Source organism: Rhynchophorus ferrugineus, unplaced genomic scaffold (genome assembly GCF_030347505.1).
Source record: "Rhynchophorus ferrugineus isolate W39M unplaced genomic scaffold, kcgeb_rfMv2 rfM2, whole genome shotgun sequence".
NCBI lineage: Eukaryota > Metazoa > Arthropoda > Insecta > Coleoptera > Curculionidae > Rhynchophorus > Rhynchophorus ferrugineus.
In genome coordinates, this window is record NW_027472581.1 from 85,201,571 (window position 1) to 85,222,999 (window position 21,429).

General features: G+C 32.3%; 1 protein-coding gene across 1 annotated transcript; it reads right to left on the reverse strand.

The window, feature by feature from the left end:
* Positions 1 to 8,564: 8,564 nt before the first annotated feature.
* Positions 8,565 to 20,667, reverse strand: LOC143191538 (ATP-binding cassette sub-family G member 1). Its single transcript, XM_076396713.1, has 11 exons — positions 20,313 to 20,667; positions 19,328 to 19,455; positions 19,089 to 19,268; positions 13,298 to 13,443; positions 12,233 to 12,471; positions 12,038 to 12,163; positions 11,873 to 11,979; positions 11,645 to 11,813; positions 11,487 to 11,587; positions 11,276 to 11,431; positions 8,565 to 9,343 (listed from the first exon to the last, which is right to left on the reverse strand). The coding sequence occupies exons 1-11, from the start codon at positions 20,551 to 20,553 to the stop codon at positions 8,996 to 8,998; spliced, it is 1,941 nt and encodes a 646-aa protein (XP_076252828.1). The 5' UTR covers positions 20,554 to 20,667; the 3' UTR covers positions 8,565 to 8,995.
* Positions 20,668 to 21,429: the final 762 nt, after the last annotated feature.

Here is a 21,429-nt window from a genome sequence, read left to right on the forward strand (position 1 = left end):
TACACAGCTATTGGTGCATCGACATTGATTTCTTGACCATCGTTTGCAATTGAAACGAGCATCTTTTGATTTTATTTTGTTACATAGTTCATTGGGAACGTAAAAAAGCAATATATAGACAAAAATGGGTTTTTTAGATTCAAAATACAATAATTTTTCACCTAAACGGACAATACCTTTATATTTGGAATGTTCTATGGACCGTTATATTTCCATCACACTGTAATCACACATAGTTTTGTTGTATAAAATGTTAAAGTGTTACTAAGTTACTAGAAATATATAACTTTAAAGCTGCCTATTGGAAAAAACGAAATTAGTTCACATCTTATAACACTAACGTGATATCATGAACTATTTGTACTTGTGTCAAATTATATTCCAACAAAACCTGAACAATCTAGAATAATAATGAAACTAGAACAATTTAATTAAATGAAATATTAGTTCAAATAGAAAATAGCAATAGATTTTGCTACAACTATAATAAAAGTAGCACTCCCTTAAAAAAAACTAAAATTTAGTTATTAATATTTCCAAATTTAGTTCGTCTCTTTTAAAGTAATTTTTAAAATAATTTGAATACTATGCAATTTTAATCTCTAAAAATAATATTTTAACAAAAAAATTGAACCGACTTCAAAAAGTAAATAAGGAACTCGCTAATTTTTAACACGAAAAAAAACGTTTTAAAATAAAGTATGTACATAATAATCGTTGTAATAACTAAATAAAAATAAACCAAAAACATATTTAACCTATCTACTACACGTATTTTATATTCTACTATTGATCTATTTACAATATTATTTTAACTACTACCAACTGGTAACTTATACGTCAGCGCCAGTCAAATGATTAAAAATCATCAAAGTATATTTGATGGAATTTAAAAAGTGTATTTATTTTTCCGTACAGTCCGTAGAAAACTCTTTAGAAGATCTTTGTAAAATGTTTCAGTAAGTATCCTGCAAAACCTATCATGTCCACAACATATCACACCTTCTAATTTTCCACGATTTACTTTAGTCAATGTCTTTTTGTCGTCCCAACATTTATCTATTATATACATATTACCACGATTGTTATATAAAATAACTTATAACGTAACGTAATAATATAAAACTAACAGTAAAAACGGACATAACTAACCACATGTATCAGTATATAGAAATGTGTAAAAGGTATAAAAAAACAGGCGGATTTCTAAGTCTAAGAATCTAAGTCTTAGATGGGTTTTATGAGATGAACAAGTCTGATGTGGTTAAAGTGAACACATTCTAAGAATACATAATATACTAAGTAAGGATAGCAATAGCGAGGGCATTGAAGGTGAGTATCCACTCAGCATATAGGATTGGGTTAATTTCCAATGTGTTGGCATAAGTCGGTTAAGGATAACTTGGCAAGATCTTGATTTGTAATAGAGAATAGATGAGAACAAATCGTGTTTTATTAGCTATAACAATGGAAACATTAGGTCCCAGTTCAGGTGAATCATGTCATTTAACTTGTATTCAATATAAGATAATATATCTTTAAATTGTATATGTTGATAGTGAGGGTCAGTTGAAATGGCGTTTTATGTCATGAGGTCAACCATTTCATTCCCTTATTGCCTTTATGGTTGAAAAACCAAGCAAGAAAAATTTTCTTGCGTAATGTGGTATTTGAAGCATGTTATCCACCTGTTATGGTTAATAGATGGGTGATAAGATGATAAGATCACATCGGTGTAAAATATTTGAGTGAGAGTATTGGCTGACAGGAAGATTGAATTTAATTTTCCAAAAATTTTGTCAGAAATCCAGTGAACTGTATACAAGAAGACATTTGTTTATAGAGAAAGAGAAAGAGATCTTAGATTAATTAGATCTTAGAGAATTTGTATTGATGGGGTACAAGGTGAGAATGTTTGCCAGTAAGATTTTGTGATATGATGAATAGGAAAATACACTTTTGCACCGATTTTTAGCAAGCTAATATGGTTATAAATAAAAAAGTATCGTTCTTTGCAAAATCTCTTTAATGATTTCACATAACTAAATGGAAAATTGACCTTGTAGTTAAATGAATTAAATTAACTAGACCGAAGTCATTAAATAAATGCCTTAATAAGGAAAATTGTAACATCGAACGTATTAACACCTTATTTCAAAAGCAACACACGACGCTGTGCGCTCAACATGTTTAGCAATTAACTGAAAATAAAAGGAGTTAAACAACCTGAGTATGTTGATTTCTGCCGACGGGTTACCTTGACCTGTCGACCATTTAACAGAATACTACAAGAAAAATGCATTCACGTAACGCAAATATTTCAACAGAACAAAATTAAACAGGCGATCATACAAATTATATGTAGTCCAGAACGGTGAGAAAGAGAAAGAGGGGTATGAGAGGTGAACTAAAATCTATAGCAAAAAATAATCAAAATCGACACAAGCAAACGTATTTAAAAAAGTAAGTGTGTAAAAAATACATTTTTTATTATATCTTATTGAACATACCTTCATTTCCTACCTTCATTTCTTTATGCAAATTACCTTTACGAATATACCATGGAGTATCGACAATAGCTCTCAGAACCTTATTTTCGAATCCTTGAGTGACATATCTATTACTATGGCTGGTACCTCAGAGCTGAACACCACCACTTTACACTGGTTTCAAGATTTGTTGAAAAAGAAAAAAAACTTCTTATATACTGACAGTCATGAATATCTACCCAAAAAACAGTACAATAATGAGAGAAATTAATATTAAAAAAGCTTTTGATTATGACGTAATTACCGGTAAAATTTTAAAAGAACTATAAGAAAAGGGTATAAAAATATTAACATTTATATTTAGTGCTCTGCTACGAATTAATTACTTCCCTAGCATCTGGAATGTATCTAAAACATTAATGATTCTCAAACCAGGAAAAATACCAGAATACCTCCTACCGGCCTATAAGTTTATTACCGATAATCTCGAAAGTTTTCGAGAAACTATATATAAAGAAGCTAAACTATATAATAGAAAAAAGAAAAATTATTCTAGAACATCAGTTTGGGTTTCGCAATAAGCATAGAACTATAGAACAAGTGCATAGACTTGTAAACAAAATTAACTTATATTGTTCGGCTGCTTTCCTGGATATATCTTAGGCTTTTGACAAAGTATGGCATACAAGCTTGCAGGTTAAACAAAAGAAACTTCTCCCTCATCCCGACTATCAGTTACTAAAATCTTATATCACTGATAGACATTTTATTGTAAATCAAGACCATGAACATATCGAATTACATCCCATATATTCAAGAGTTCCGCAAGGTAGTGTACTGGGTCCAGTACTGTATCTTCTGTATACGGCCCATCCGTGCACGACAAAAATAACTACTGTGGCAAAATAGGCAAGCGACACAGCAATTTTAGCATCAAAGAGCCAGTCACAGCATCAATAAACCTACAAACCCACCTGGATCAAATACAATTATGGTTGAAGAAATGGCGCATTAAAGCCAATGAAACAAAATCCACCCATGTAACGCTTACCCTATGTAGAAGAACATGTCCACCAGTGAATATCAATCATCGTCAACTCTCCCAAGCAGAGCATGTTAAATATCTTGGTATGCACTTAAATCGACGCCTAACCTGGAAGAAGCACATGCTCTCTAAACGAAAACAACTTGGACTTAAATTATTTCAAATGTATTGGCTCATCGGGCACAAATCCAAGTTGTCATTAGATAACAAGGTATTACTATATGAGTCTATACTCAAACCTATTTGGTCATATGGAATCCAGCTATGGGGTACCGCTAGCAAATCTAATATATCCATGATTCAACGGTTCCAAAATAAAGTGTTGCGTGCCATTGTTGATGCTCCGTACTATATTTCAAATAAAGTGATACAACGCGATATTCCTCTAGAACCTATAACGAGTGTAATTCAACGTGTTTGTGTGAAGTACTTCGAAAGAGTGTCAGTGCTTCCCAACGTATTCGCTAAGCAGCTAAATATACGACGTGATAGTGATGTGCATACACTAAAACTTTTTACACCACCTGATTTGATTACTGGACATATATAGACTTTAGAATAAGCTCAGAATAAGACTAATTATTTTATTTCTATTTAATGATTTTCTACATGACATATATTTATAATATATAGACATAAGAAATACTTATTGCCTATAGGGCAGATTGTGGAATAACATAGAGTAACAAAAAACTTGAATTCTTAATTTTTTTTTCTTTAAATTCCACCGTTAAGTTTTACTTCCGTATTACTTCCGAGTAACAGTTTGTTGATAAAAGCTACTCTTAAGCAACGAAGTTAATGTTTAAAAGATGTTCATTGCTTTATATGATTTTGGAACATCCCTCAGGTAATATACTGCCAAGAAATAAGCTTGAGGATTTCGAGATGGCAAATTTATCAACCAAAACTGTTCACTAGGGTTTGCTGCTTTGACCTCAACAAACGGTAGTAGAATAAGACCTAATCTAGTAAATATACCGCATGGTAAATATCCCATTACGGAGTTATGAGTCACGTGAGCAACATTGCTCCAATACTGTCACGCAGCAATTAGTATTTAAACACTCCCTTTATATATGATCCTATTATGATCCCAAATTCTTAAAAGATTGTTAACATATTTATGGTTCCAAAGTCAAGAAAACGACAAAAATGTGAAATCTTACAACCCTCTTTAACTTTTACCAATAAACCAGATACGCTTTTCAAGGATGCTCCTATCTTACATTGTCAATTGTATCTAAGCCAATTCAACAGAATTAGAAAAATTAAGAGGTTCAAAGTTTAAAGTTACGAGAATTAAACAGCTAAAATATTTAATTTCTGGAAATTTTACTTTCTTTGTTAGTTATTCTTTCTTTTGTTCGTTATTTATTATTTTCTCAGAACCAATGAAATACGAATTATGCGTTCTGTTTTATTTATATATAAGCGGAAAGCCGTGATATATGTATGACTAATACACCGTATCTGGGCACAAAAAATAAGATTTAGACATAGACTTTGACTTCAGTTGTTTGCTCTTAAAATAGTTAATCTAGCGCCATCACTGATACACCATTTCAAATGCCAGTATTAAGCTCGTCTCCAGTTCAACATATTTTTATATGAATTTTTTATATTGCTCTTTGTTTAGCCTTTAAATGAATAAATGGTCTAACTCTGAAGAAGTTGTCATAACTAGGATAGATCCTCTATCACTTCCAAGTAACAGTTTGTTTGTAAAAGCTACTCTTAAGCAACGAAGTTAATGTTTAGAAGATGTTCATTGCTTTATATGATTTTCGAACATCCCTCAGGTAATATACTGCCGAGAAATAAGCTTGAGGATTTCGAGATGGCAAATTTATCAACCAAAACTGTTCACTAAGATTTGCTGCTTTGACCTCAACAAATGGTAGTAGAATAAGACCTATTCTAGTAAATATACCGAGTGGTAAAAATCTCATTACTGAGTTATGAGTGACGTCAGCAACATTGCTCCAATACTGTCACGCAGGAATTAGTATTCAAACACTCCCTTTATATATGATCCCATTATGATCCCAAATTTGATTGTTAACATATTTATGGTTCCAAAGTCAAGAAAACGACAAAAATGTGATATCTTACAACCCTCTTTAACTTTTACCAATAACAACCATAATATGAGACTTGCTTGACTATGGGAAAGCTTTGTTCAAAACGAGTGCCGCGTGTACACACTGTGACCAAAAACAAGAACATGTTGATGATTCTGACCAGTGTTTGGCCATGTTTAAACGTAAGGGAATTTCGCAATTCATCACTTCACTCCGGAATAAAAACGATCGTCATCTGAGTGGACAGCAACTGGTGACAGGCTTATTTTGAGGCACAAGAAAAATCGTTCTACAAAAGTGGTAATGAAATGTTAGAGCGGCACTGGAAGGATTATGTGGCTCTTGATGGAAATTACGCTGATGAATATAGCCGATCTTGAAGAAAATATCGTTTCCTGTGTTGCCCCAGGACTTTTCAGCCCATATGTTACATATTGATTCCCCAGAAACAAAATTAAATTAAGTTAATTGTAACTCATCATATTTTTTAATGGAAAATATATTTTTGTTTAAAATATAATAATATAACATAATATAAATTCAACAAAAAAAACAAATATTCCTCCTACTACGATCAATTCAATAACTACACCAATCATTAATTAAATTAAAAAAATAGTCGGTCATGAAGTCAAACCGCAGTAATTAGAGTAAAGATACAGTTAGAACAGAACAAGCTATACAGCAACTAATTATATAAACGGAAACAAAGCTGATGCTAATAAGCAGATCAATATATGTTGCCTATTAATAAAAACAAAACTTCATATTAAAGAATCTGTATGCTGCACGCAAAAGCAATTTGGTTCAAGATGGCAAGGAAACAATAAATTAAATCAAAACAGTAATATAATTTACGTATAACGAGTTTTTAATTTCTATACGTGAATATCGAGGCTTCTTAACGATACTAACTCGCTATGATATAACTTTAATTAGCATTTACCTTAGTCGTAATGGGAACTAATAATGAATATATATTTAAACGTCCAAACAATAGAATATAATGATGAAAAACGATTCTGATTCTAAATCAGGATAATGACGATAATTAGAAATTAATTCGACGTCAGAAACGTACGAATGTCGTCAGCGGTTCTGCCCGTGAATCCACCCTCTGTGACACAAACTACTCGAATGTCATTGCCTAGGAGACGATAACATTAGAAAATGGTGCATGCGCCGACCTTTGTAACACTTTTAAAAACTCTCTAGTTCGTCACGCGAGTCTTATTTTTTCTCTGTATATAATTAACAATTAATATAGTTTTATCTTCTAGAAATCAATTAATTAATTTAGTAAACTAATTCTAGAATTATTAAATTAAAAGTAGAACACTGAACAATGTCGAATTATATGGTGAAGGAGCCTTTAATCGATTTTAAAATTTTTGATATGTTTCGAATTGATATGTTTTTGGCCAACTTAGTATATTAATTATCGTCATTTTCACACTGGGAATGTTTTATGGATTGGAACTATGTTTAGTAATAGTTTTAATTAATTAATTTTTGTTTTATGCTTTCGTTTGAAATATGTTTGTACATATTTGATTAAATTTGTTTTTATGAAGTCATTTTAAGGTAAAAAAAGATTTCCTTAAAGGTAAAAATAATACAAAAATATTGTATTACGGGATGTGAATCTTAAGAGAGCATACATTCTTTTCGAAATAAGTAAATATTAATAAACTTAAGATATCTTGTGAAGTCCTACATAACTACATAAAGGCTTGTCCGTATTTTAGACCGGATGATTATAGATCCAAATCTAGAACAACTTAATCAAAATACTATTCCTAACTGGAATTCAAATAGTAAGCATTTCAACATCATGAACTCTTATTGATATATCATTATTTTTTCGACGTTTCCTGTGTATTTAATATATAATAAGAAGCTTAAGCTGATTTGTCATGTCATATAATTGTCATGTATAAACTCAAATGCATTCTTTTATGATGGATGTACATAATTGAATTTAAATAATAACGTGTTTTATTAATAGAGAAGGAAAATATTATAACTAGTTCAATTCTTGATATATAAAAGGGTATTTAACGGTATTTGTTACAATGAAATATTGTAATTTTAGTTCTTAAGATAAGTGCTTGTTTATATTTAAAGCGATATCTATTGGTGAAGATGCGAAGTATCAATAAAAACAACTGTTAAACAATCTAACTTAACCTATAAATGAGATGGTTTTAATAAATATATATGTGCAATTCAATATAATGAATACAAAATAATCAAACAAATAGATCTAAAATACATGTGTAGCGATTTATATTTAGTATATATTTCGTTGTGCATCATAACTACTCATTAACACTGAACTTAACATGGAAACACAAGCAGTGGTTATTGTTATTTTTATAATTATTTTATTTACTATTCAATTAAATGGTAGATCCATGTGTGGGTGTATATGTGGTGGCCTATAGAGCATACAGGCAAGAACCTAATTTTTTTTTTTATCAACATATAATAAAACAAGTACTGCTTGCTGGGAATATATTATTGGAGAAAACAATAGAACGCTGTATTAGAATCTATTATTAAAACAGATAATTGCCGGCTTGGTTGGAGCAGTGGTAAAGGGAACAGGATTGTACATCTACAGTTTCAGGTAGGTGTACCCTCCTGTACCGTATAGTCGCGGGTTCGAATCTTGCTGGCGCGTGGTCGTAAATTTATGTTTGTGATAGTCCTAGGTAAAAGTGCCAAATTCGATAAGGAGAATGATCCCGATCACGTCAGTAACCAGGCTGGGTAAGACCGGATATCCTCTGAGATGATTTCTAAATTGGTTACTCGCCAGTCGGTATACTTAGTGCCGAGAACCGCGGTTCGGAGCTTATGTTAAACAGTAGGTCCAGTACAGATAAACCCCCGTTGGTAAAAAAGAAAGCTTAAATATATATATGAAAAAAAAGATAATCGCATATTTTACTGTTTATTAAAATCAACAATCTACACTAGAATTTATACTTGTATTTTCTGATTCACTTGCTATTGATAAATAATATTGTATCGAAAAAATAAAATATCCATAAAAACTAAACTAAATGACAATATATGGAGAATGCGCCAGGTCACGATGTTTCTCTTGAAATCAAATGAAAATAAATTTCGGTAACACCTCTCAAATATATTATGTACAACTAATTACATGAAATATATAAATAAATATAAGTACGGTAAAAATGACAATGACACAGCCCTATATACTATAGTATAACAAACATGGAAAAATAACAGAATATTATATCACATTCTTTTGCAGGAAAAAGTAGCTATAAACAAACTTAAAATACTATAACAATCTAAAGTATTTTGCATTGATATAGGCTCAGTAAATAACTTGTAAACATCTATCTCATGGAATGTAATTTGTACTTAAGCACGACGAGGGCTCCTATCCTCAGTATGAACCAAAACAATACTAACGCAATGACATCGTTGCTGAACTGGTCTGGTTTCACGGCAATATCTTCCAAGAACTTCTTGGGATACTTGTAGTGGCAATACTGATCCTCCGGACAGTCCAGTGTCTGCCTGTTCAAGCCATATATAGCACCGACTACACCCTCAAGACCAAACCGCAGATATGACACGTAGCTGCCCCAGTAAAGGTATATGGGCAAGTCTTTCAAGGTAACTCCGAAACCGGCAAACATCATCATCGGTACTGTCAGAATTGGACCCAAAAATGTACCATTCTGAAACCAAATTGTTTATCTTAATATACAAATGAAGTTTAAAATGAATTAGTTACATAAAAACTGTGAGTTATTTCATATTAATTTGAAACAAAAAATCTTGGTTAAAATAATGTTAAAATATTTAGTATTTCTTTTGGGTTCATATATAGAGACTTCAAGAAGAGACCCAGACAGATTTCCGATAGATAGTGTAAATTACACTGCATGTTGAATACCACAAAATAGAGAGAATATTATCACCATCACGTCATGAATAAGCAATAATAATTGTTATTCGTTAGACTCGCTAAAACTGAGGAACCATTTGGAACCAAATAGAATGGACCTATTTGGCTAATTATGGTTTTGAAACATCTCCGGGAATTCAGGAAAGGTTCATATGGTGACAGAATGCCTAGTAATTGCGAGGAAAATAGTAGAAACAGGAATTTTCACTGTCACAAAGAATCGACATTTTTGTTGATTGTCACATATGTACGGGCGTTTTCGGAAATTTATTTTATTGCTCAAAACGTTTAATTCTGATTAAAAAACGTTTAATTCTGATTAAAACTTATTATGTAGATATTTTTGATAGGTATATCAATTCGATAAAGTGAAAATAAGGAGAAGCAAAAAAAGAAAAGACAGCAAACCAAAGTCCCTGGAACCAACCAATCCAGCGTCTTTATTTAATAGTAATAACAGTAAAAGTGATTTTGTTTCAACCAGAATCCAAAAGGCCTTGTCAATACAAGGTCTTCTTTTAATGAAAAAATGAGATTCGGTTTATATCCACCCATGAATGTTTTTGTAGAAATTGAAGAAAATGTAGGTACTCAATAACCTTTATTTCACAAATAATTCCTTTTTGGGCCTTTTTTTGCCTTTAAATTTTTTTGGGCCTTTAAATGCAATTTTCATTGCATTTAAAGCGATTTTATTTAAATATAGTCATAGCGGCGCATTCTATAATATAAAAATTAGAACATTGAAATATCATGATATTCTACTCATAAATTTGTAGGTTATTGTGCTAAAAGTGACACTATTTTTGTAAATTTCAAAACAATAGATCAAAAACAATTTTGTGTTTTGATATTACTCTGCTCCTTGATGGAAAAAACCGTTCAAGCGAAGCTTGAAAGATATTATAAGGACTCCGCTCCATCAGAAACAATAATAAATCATGGGTTTGTTGACTTCAAACGTGGTCGTGGAGACACCGGTGATGCAGAACGCAGTGGACGTCCAAATTAGCTGGCCACACCTCATTTGTAAAAACCAGAAAACAAAAAAATCACAAAATTGTTTTGAATGACCGAAAAGTTGCTTGAATTAGCTAACATCGTAAAGATATAAAAATAACGTGTTGGTTTCCAACAACAAACAAACCATAATGTTTGCGTCGATATATGACAATGGATGAAACATGGAACCCTCACTTCACTCCGAAATCAAAATGATCCTCCTTTGAGTAGACAGCCACTGGCGACATGCCTATTTTGAGGCAAAAGTTAAATCGTTCTACAAAAGTGGTATTGAAATGTTAGAGCGGCGCTGGAATGATTGTGTGGCTCTTGATGGATATTACGTTGATATAGCTTAAATCGGTTTGACATCTTAAATAAAAGTGAAAAATGTTCCTCACATCTACACGAAATGGCTATTGGAAAATTTTGTAAAATGATTGCTAAAGGGAACTGGAATTACAACGTATAATTTAAATAGTATCTTAATACCAATTGTATATATACCAGATATCATCTTTCATCAATCTAAAATAAGGAAATTGAAATGAACAAAATCACCAGTCGAATCACCATCGCTATCGATTACAATGTCTTTGATTTTTTATTTGAATCAGAAAGATGAAACCCTCTTAGATAGATAATTTCAACAACAAAAAATCCTCAAACCCATAGTCTGGAGATTGAATATGTAACTTACCACTACGCTAAAATAGGCACCAACAACGAGTCCAAAACTTTCAGCGACAAAAACAACCAGCATACTACTGACAAAGAACATGGTAAACCTCATTCCATCCAGAGGTTGTCCCGTCATATAGTACACGATGCTGGTGAAGAGGAAGCAGCAAAATATCTGTAAAATCGTTACCATTAGCCGAAAACAATTTTCAAGTCAACTCTTTACTTACAGAAAGAGGTAGATCAATCAACGTCACTGAAAGATAGTACATCTTCAACGAGTACCATCTGTTAAAATGTTCCTTGATCAGTATACTTAATTCTGTGGGGACTGTAAAGAAAAAAGTATGAAATAAGTTTTGGCATTTCATAGTCACACTAATCTTACATGTGAGAATGGTAAGCATCATTGGTGTGAAGGTATGGTGCATCAATATGGAAAACAGCAAGTTATAATTATCAATAACCTTAGATCCATCAGTGCCGGCATTCAAGTATAAGGTTCCCAACATCAGAGCTGTGATGATATTAACTCCGATTCTCATATATGTTAAAGTCTGAAAGAGAAAATTATATTTATAGAGAAGATACATCGGGAGGAAAATCAGAGTATTACCTGATCTCTTTTGAGTTTAATAAACCCCCTTCTCATCAGTACCCTCAACTGGTTGAGCTTGGAGGTAGCTTGAAGATCACCACTGTCATCATCCAATCGTGCACTTCCTGTTCGTAAAAATAATTAAGTGACCGCTAATTAATCGATAATATACCTCAAACTTACCAGTGAAGTCTGTCTTGAGAATTTTTTCAGGATATTCGAAATACTTCAGACTTTTTCCATTTTCGCAACGTTGGATCATTGCTTCGACTCTGTCACGACCATATTCTTCCGATGCTAGTTCAATAACTATAAAGGATATAATAGAGCATGTCATAAAAATACGTCAAGAATCATTGCTAGATGATTTGTTATTACCATAATCAGCAGGATTGTGATACTCTGGGCAAGGGAAGCCAGTATCGACGAAGAAGTTCACCATATTAGCAGTACCGCCTTGGTAAAGGCACTGCCCTCGAGCTAAGACGTACACTTGATCGAAGATCTCAAACAGTTTCGCAGAAGGCTGATGAATGGTGCAAACAATAGTTCTGCCTTGACGCGCTAGTACCTTTAGAAGTTCCAGACATTGTTTGCATGAAGAACTATCCAACCCACTGTAAAATCAATAAAACACATATAAAATTATCTATATAAAAACATTTGTATTGTTTAATGTATTTATATTTTTTTTAAATAATAAATTTGTAGAAAATTAATTTGAAAATGTGAATTATTTTTAAAAAATTGTAGTAAATTACTTTTTATTAAATATTTGCTTCAATATTAGAAATCTAGGTAGGAAAATTGACACATCAAGATTTTCATTCTTCGTATTCCTTAAAAAAGAGTAGAGGAATATTTGGTGAGTGCAGAAGGTAGATGAGGGCAATCCATTTGTTTGTTTTCATGAATTTTACAATATGGTACAACGTTTCCTACTCCGGTTTGCACTAGGTTGTTCAGTAGGTTTTGTCGTTCGCTAAGGGAAACAACATTTTATAGGTCTTATGGGTTCTTATTTATTTTTTGAAGTCAGTTGAATTTTTTTGTTACAAATATTTTATGATTAATATATATCCTACCATTCTGTATTAACTGCCTCTTTAAAGTGAAAAAATTATCAGAACACCTACAAAGACCTAATATAAATGCATTCTTACTATATAAAATGACGGGAAATTATTCAATGTCCCAATATTATTTTGGTTTTCCCATCACAAGAAGCACGATCAACTATGTTAATTTAATAATCTATTGGTCGTATCAACTGGCGACTTTTATGAATAAACCATAAGACCATGAATATACAAAGACGATTTGCTTATCTTCTACTACAAATTTATTCAGTCGAAATATTTAAATAATGCACAATATCTAATCGTTTTCATTGTTTCGTTAGTAGTGATATCTCCGAAATTTCTAGGTTAGATTTACACTTACGTAGTGGGTTCGTCCAGGAACATCACCAAGGGGTTATTAACCAACTCCAAGGCAATGGATAGACGTTTCTTTTGTCCACCAGACAGGCCTTGAGCTCTAGTATTCTTTGTATGCGACAGACCTAGCGTGGCCAAGATTTCGTCAATCTGTTAAGAAAAATTATATATTATTCTTCCTGTATACAGTGTGAATTTTTTTTAAATTTTTTAGTAAATAAAAGTATTTCTTGCAAATGATAATGCTTATAGTCCTAGTTGATAATTGGTAATTATAGAATTTATTATTTATGGCAAAGGTTTTAAGAAGATATGGCAAATATAATGAATTTGGCAAGCAGTGAAACCAGAGTATTGAATGATGTTTGTGTTCGACGATATAATAGGCAAAATCGACGATGCGGCAAATAGCACCAAAATCGCTAGACGATGGGCGATTTGGTAGAAAGGATATTTTTAGAATGTAGAAAGTGATTTGATAATGGAATTCCAAAAATCGAATTATAAAAATGTATTAAAGATACAGTGAAACAGAAGTCACGTTATGATGAAAACAGGAAAGTGAAGATTGATGCAGAAGTCTAAAGGACAACTCGGAATGGTGAATAAAAATGATGATTAGTCACGAAAATTAACTGGAACATCAAGTCGCTGTAGCTATAGATGTTGTGGACGTATGATTGGAAGTGGATTACCATGAAGATCAAATATATTAAAGTTTTGGGGTCATGAAGATGTTGGCAAGTGTCACAAGGTTGTTTGAGCCGAGACGTATGACGTCGATTACTGAAGTTTTACGTTATGAACAGTTGGAGGGCAATTATTAAGACCAATACTGTCTAGTTGCTCCGTAAGTTGATATCTGAAAAAGCTTAATACCCACAATGCCTGCGGGAAAATCGCAAGACATGTAAGCTTAGAGAATAACCTAGACCGAGACAGGTCTGGACGTGGTTATTCGAAGTTGACTGAAAAATTAAAATTAGGAAATGTCTGAATTGAGTTTCTAAAGAAAACGAAACGCCAAAGAGAGAGAGAGAGAGAGAGAGAGAGAGAGAGAGAGAGAGAAATAGAGAGAGAGAGAGAGAGAGAGAGAGAAAGTCATTTTCATTATTATTAACTGTTTCAGCAGTTCGTAAAATACCAGTCAGTGATTCATTGATGTGACACCGATCTTCCCATCATTTGTATTCTCCCCCTTGCTTGTAATCAATCGATAATCGTTTCTTGGGCCATATTTAACGTTTGTGCCAGATGTTATTGAGTTTTGGATAGGTCTTTATCTATCTTGCAGTTTCGCATCTTCATCTTCAAATTTTCTCGGTCCACCAGAAAGTTCCTTGTCTTGTTTTTAAGATCAGAGCATGCCCATCGTAAGTATATACCAATAAAATGTGACTATTTCAGCGGCATTTTCCTTTTGATTAAATAAGGATTAAGTAATGTGTGCCACTAATGCATGTTTTAGGTTGGAAACTTGAAATTTTCAAAAAGGTATAAATCTATGATTGTGTTACTTTCGCAAAATATAACATGTACAGCATAGAAAAAATAGAAATTTCACGGTATAGGCGACCTTGGGGAGATGTTTTGTTTAGTTCAATCAACGGTAGCGCTGCGATCGCAAATTGTGATTGGCTAGTTTAAATTCCTGGTGCCGCCAATAACATGAAACATGACTGGTCGATCAAATTGTGTGAAGTCAGCATTTTCTATGGGCGTCCATTTTTAATAATAATATAAGAATTGATGACAATGCGTCAGTGTAGTAATAGATATAGTGTACCGGGGTAAAAATCTACTACGGAAATTAGACATCGTTTCCCAAAAATTATATCGCTCCTTTCCAAAAATGGGTTGATCAAGTAAATGGTAGTAAGTTACCTGGATAAACCACAAAACAAGAATATCAACGTCATGGTGTCTGTCACAGACATTTTAGTGAAAAATTTAGAATTACCCTTCCTCCACGAACAGGTATTAGTGTAAATGCATATCCAACATTGTTTTTATCAGGTACATATAAAATTATATATCTACTACATGTCTGTTTAAATATTGTTTGTTTACAGAAAATCAAAACCTACTTATGAAGACGTTAGTAGCAATAAAATTCAATTAATCTACCAAGTTGTTTGTATGCTGTCTCTACATAAAGAAGTCTTACAAGAAGGTAATAATTAAGATAACTGGATAATTAATAGCAATAAATACTACTTTTAATTGTAAAATATCCCTAAAATATCTGTAATACTTAACCAAGATTGCTTAAACAATTTTGTTGGATCTAGTACCACTTGAGGTTATTAAATCACCAGTTGAGTCTAAACAAGAATCTCATATTGTATTTTTGTCATATTTCAGCCTGTTTAACAAAACTTCTGAAAAAGAGACAACATGAAATATTTCTCTACATTCTATATTAAGTAGTTCCACAGATTAAATACTCTAATATCTAAATATCTTTAAAAAACACATAAATGTTTAGTGTTTCAACTGTCCAATCCATAATGATTTTCAAGACCAAGTTTTAAGTTATTATGAGGTGTGATTGTATTTTTGGTTTAATGAAGTTAATACAATATCAACAGGGAAGGATTTAAAGTTTACCTTCAATATATCAAGATAAGTTAGAACTCTAATAGATCCCATAAAATTGAAGGCACTAAATAAATATGGGAAGGCGTTATAGAAGAATTGTAGATATTTTAATTTTGCCTAGAATAGAGTTCATAATTGTTTGTTTTTTTTTGCTTTTAGTTTATATATATTTATATTATTTACACGTATGTATATCTGCATAGGATTTTATTTTAATAAATTAATTTTAAAATTAAAATTTGATTTTCATTTAAATACTATTGGCCAATAAATATGACGTCACAAAATAATCAGGCGAAATGGCAGACTAATCAAAGCAAAGTATTTTCCATACAGGTTTCTACATAACTATTTTAAACTAAGCTATCAAATTCACGTGGTCAGCGCCGCCAATGATTGAACTAAGCAAAACTTTGCCCCATTACTTACCATTGGAGTTGCATACCTCTGATGTATAGCTTTGAATCTTGCTGTCAGTAGAATATAATGACATATGTGTCAAATCATAACATTGCAGACATAAGCCTAGTGATATCTGTTAATGACAGACCGGTAATGACTTTACGGTACATACAGTATATTGTTAACGTAGTGGTCATTATAATGCTGTGTAGAATTTGTATTTTGCTTGCAAAGAAATGAAAATAAAATTAATCATATCAGCAACTAAAGGAAGGAATTAATTGCTACAAAAAGATCTAACTAATTATTTTCGATCAGTGCTTGTGAAATCCACGAGAATTAAAAAAAAAGAACCTCGTGATTGATCGGGATTTTCAATAAATAATAACATTTCCGCGATGATAAACTATCATGATTGACCCCATCACGCCAGTCTCGCGTTTTGCTAGCGGTACCAGAAAAAAGGAATCGATTTCGCGAACGTTTTCGGCTACGTAGGCCAAAAAATAGGAAGATTTCAACAAAACACACAGTGGTTATAACACCGCAATTCAAAGAAGTCGCCTTATCTTGACTCGGGGTCAGTTAGCCGGCCGATAACTGAAGACATACATACCCCTCATAATAGATAGAAACGTGCCAGTAATTATTAAACTCAACATAAAAACATTCATTGAATTGATTAGTTTTAAAGCGAACGAATATGCCGATAATGATAACAAAGAACTGATTGCAGTTTTACTTACTACTACGTAATCAGTTCGACGAATACATTAAAAACAATTAAAAGGTACATAATAATAGGTCACAAAAAATTAATCGGCTAGTTGTAAAAATAAATTTTGCGTATTTTTTTAATGAATCTATGGTCAAAGTTCATTCAGCATTGTGTTATCGTTTCAACTGCTTCTTAATTGTAACACGTCCCAAAGAAAATAATTATATATGTTATCAAAACACGACAAATTCATAATAATAACAGAAAATGATTGCAAATTGCGCATGAGATGAACATATATTCACAATATTTTGTTTTTCTTATAGCTTCAAATCAACATGTTGGTGAAATATTAACCATAAAAGAATGGTGGCTCCGATCAAGTTTGCATTCCTACTATTTAAATAGAGAAGGGACAATTAATCTTTCGATGATTCTTTGGATAATAATAAACACAAAAACTTTACAGAACATCATATATATAAGTACTTAGTGACTCAATGGTTGATAAGAAAATTAAGAGCCAATTAAAATTTGAAACATGTGCATGGGGTGAATAACAAGTACAAACACTGGAAAATAATCCTAGAAAAGGGAGAAATGTAGCTTATACGTTACAACTATGGAAGAATAATTCATTGCTTACTATAAAATTGTCTCCTTTGTATGGTAACACTGTTGTAAATTATAGAATGAAAAAGTTTATGAAATAAAAATTATATGATAATTACGAAACTGGTGTTTTCTTGAATTGAAATGAAAATTTCAACTGTTGAAACAATAACTGAATTTAGAGTTAGTGGAGGCATTAAAATTAGAACGGCAGACATAGAAGCTGTAGTATTGAGAAGAATTCCCAAAGCAGAAGCAGAATTATATATAGAATGTCTCCCAAATCGTGATCTGTTTCGTACTACAGAGCCATATGCCTTGAGCATTAATGAAGAAAAGGCCAAACTGTTAACAAATTACGTATGTTGTAAATCTCAACGGTATCAAACACTAGCTTTGCAAGTAAACACTTGTCAATCCTTTTTGTATAGCTTCGAGACTTAGACACTTTTACTATCATCGGTAAACTTGAAGTCTTTCAAATGTGATGATTGAGTAAAATGTATAACGCGACACTCAGTATAAAATTGAGGAATAAAATCAGCGACGCATATTACAATGGTTTGGACGTGTCGAATGAAAGATGAACGAATTCCTCACAGACTTGTTGGGTGGAAGACACAACAAACAGCTCTGATAAAGACATGGATCCAGATCATAGAAAACGATCTGAAAAATAGGAAATTAACATTGTTCGAGGACAGAACAGCTGGGACCGATCGTCAAATTTGACGAGATCAGCGAATAATATTCGAATCCATGCAACACCAACCCAAATAAATTCACTTGGCACACTGAAAATCTACAAAATATCAAGAATCGTAAAATTGCATGATGATCACTTGGTTTCAGTAGGATGGGGCCACATATCGTACATATGCGCATGATGAAATATTCAACATTGTAGCACCTGAAGTGGATTATTTGAAATGTCGGAATAGGCAAGAACATAATCTAGATTAATTAGACTATTTAAAGAAACATATATATATATATATATATATATATATATATATATATATATATATATATATATATATATATATATTAATTTTCACAAATTAATTGCTCTAAATACCATGTTAGAGAAAAGGTAGCTTGAACCCACCGACACATTCAATTCTCATCCAGAAGATTACCTCAGAACAGAAACCCAAATACAGATATACAGATATTAATACAGAATACAGATATATTGTTAATAATAAATTAAACAGCGAGAAAATGGGAATAGAATGTAAAGCCAGAAGATGTAAATGGGTTTATTCACTCAAAAAGCTTGATATTTGGAGAGCAAGTTAAGTTCACAAAATAATCAATACTAAATTAAATAAACAATTGAATGATATTATCAAAATCATCAAGTCATCACGGTTCTATTTAGAAATGAACTGTGTTTGCATTATACGTAGACATGTAGATACTAGCAGTTCAATATTAAACAAAAACTAGCTATACTTACAATGACATCCTTCTGCTTCTGGCTGACGCTTGAACTCAATTTCAGATCGGCAGCAATGTGCATATTTTCAGCGACAGTCAGCAATGGCTGCAACCGATCATCCTGCGTAATATAACACGACAATTTCCTAAAAGCCTTCAGTTTTCTTGGCTTTCCATTAACGTCAACCTTCCCACTGACCTAGATTAATAAAGCAAACTAATTTTCATTCTTTTAACATATCGCATCGTTTAACTTACGCCCTGTATACTGTAACCGCTGAGGATATTCAACAGAGTACTTTTTCCTGCCCCTGAAGGTCCCATGATTGCTATGAGCTGACCAGCGGGGAAACGACCGTTCACTCCATGTAAGATTTGCTTTTTTGCTGCAACCGAAACTCATTTTTACCATTTATGAACAATGGGGACAAGCCGACATTGATTGTCAATAACAATACGCTAATATAATTGTTGCATCTTATATAAGAACAACCTTTGAATTAGATCATTACTGAATCACTCAGGAGTTTGATAAACTCATCGGTCGATTAGAAACTAAGATAGATAAAGGAAAAATATTATATATCAGTCAAAATCGTAATCTTTTTTTAATGAGTATCTCAAAACGTATACTATCGATATGAAAATAATCAAGTTAGGAAACCAAAGTACGAAATTACGTGTAATCTAGTTTGGAAGAAGTGGCCTTTAATTGCATTTGGGGCGACCTTGGTCGGCCCACATATTTCAACGACTATTGATGTTTTTATTTTTGTAATAAACATCAACGCATTGTTTCAAACGTATTTGAAGTATCGATTCAAGTTTAACCATCGTACCCACTCGAAATCTTTTTGTTTGAAGAAAACCAGCCTTGGCTGTGCGGTCAAAGTCGACCTGTGATGATCAGGAAATTATAACGAAAACGCTAATTTTTATTTTATATAAAGCCGATAGTGAGGAATGAACAAAATTCTTCAAAACATATAGTTGATAATAAAATTCTAGTCGGTTTGATGTCGGGTTTCTTTTTTGGTAAACGTACTTTCTTTTGATTCAAATTTTAGGATAAGTGATAATATATATTTACGTTGTAAAGGTCTATAACTGTAATTTTCAGCTTCTTCCTATGTGAATAATGATTATCATTGATTTAAAATGAAATAAAAGTGTAAGATTCGTTTCTGAACACATTGTCTTCCATATAAATGTTAATTTAAACTAAAGCTAAAGAGAACCTTACTTTTCTTTTGGAATATTCCACCCTCCGTGGCAGTAAAGGTGATGTTGTCGAACCTGATGTCTACCGGAGAGTCCGATGGAAGCATATTGAAGGTGGTACCCTTGGATACTCCATTCGACGTCTCCAGAAAGGTTTCCGTTTCGTTGGTGTTGGTTACCGCACTGTCACCGTACTTGACACTGTGTAAGGACAATGACTTTTGCATCGGCACCGTCGACGCTTCGTGAAGAACGACCTCCATGTCGCGGCAGTTATGATCGATGTACTCGTTGTGATATAGCGAGATTTAGCGACGATTCGAACGCACACTCACACTGAGCTCGGGTCTTACTCTGTGCTCGTTTATATAGAATGCTACCGCTGGACCCCATTGTACCCGGTTCAGATTCCTGCATTAGGGAGTTTTCGCCGCGTTATCGCGATGGTAGTACCGCTATATCGAGAGATAGGAATTCTGATTGACCGATGCCAATATATATGACTTGAAATATTCGATATATTTCAAGTTTTGTGAATCAAAAATCTTCATATTATAAATTAAAATTTTTTAAATAAATATTTAAAAATCTAATGACTCAATTATGATTTTTATCTGAATAACAATCATCATAAATTACAAAAATATATGTAATATTAAAAGTATATCTTTATTTTAATTTAAGTTACAACAAAAATATCATATCGATACGATAATATTTTTTAAATAGATTAAAATAGATAAAAAAATTGGAATTTCACGCGTTGTTATTATGATATCACCTATTTAGTATTTAATATAACATCTAATTATATGATTTTAATATATTTATTGTAAACATTCATGATATACTTATACTCCTATATGTCAATATCTGTCAATCTCTATTTCAAAAAATAAAATGGGTTTTAATCATAGAGTATATATAGAGGTTTTACTTAAATAGACGAAATCGAGGAAATGTTTTGCGTGGTTCAACCAACGCTGGCTCTGAGACCACAATGTATCTTCACTCTTAAAAGTGTTGTGTATCCAGTATATGTGAGGAAATAAAAAAAACAGGCGTCGTTTTCCCAGGAAGAAACTAAGCTAACCCAAGTTAGTTAGATTAAGGATGTGTATGTGATTAACATTTGTATT

What these genes read in the sequence shown, in the direction of transcription:
- LOC143191538 (XM_076396713.1), bottom strand. Translation starts at nt 20,553, where the DNA reads ATGGAGGTCGTTCTTCACGAAGCGTCGACGGTGCCGATGCAAAAGTCA. An exon ending in TGGAATATTCCAAAAGAAAA is followed by an intron (nt 19,456 to 20,312) that starts GTAAGGTTCTCT and finishes TTTCGGTTGCAG; the next exon opens with CAAAAAAGCAAATCTTACAT. An exon ending in GCGGTTACAGTATACAGGGC is followed by an intron (nt 19,269 to 19,327) that starts GTAAGTTAAACG and finishes TTATTAATCTAG; the next exon opens with GTCAGTGGGAAGGTTGACGT.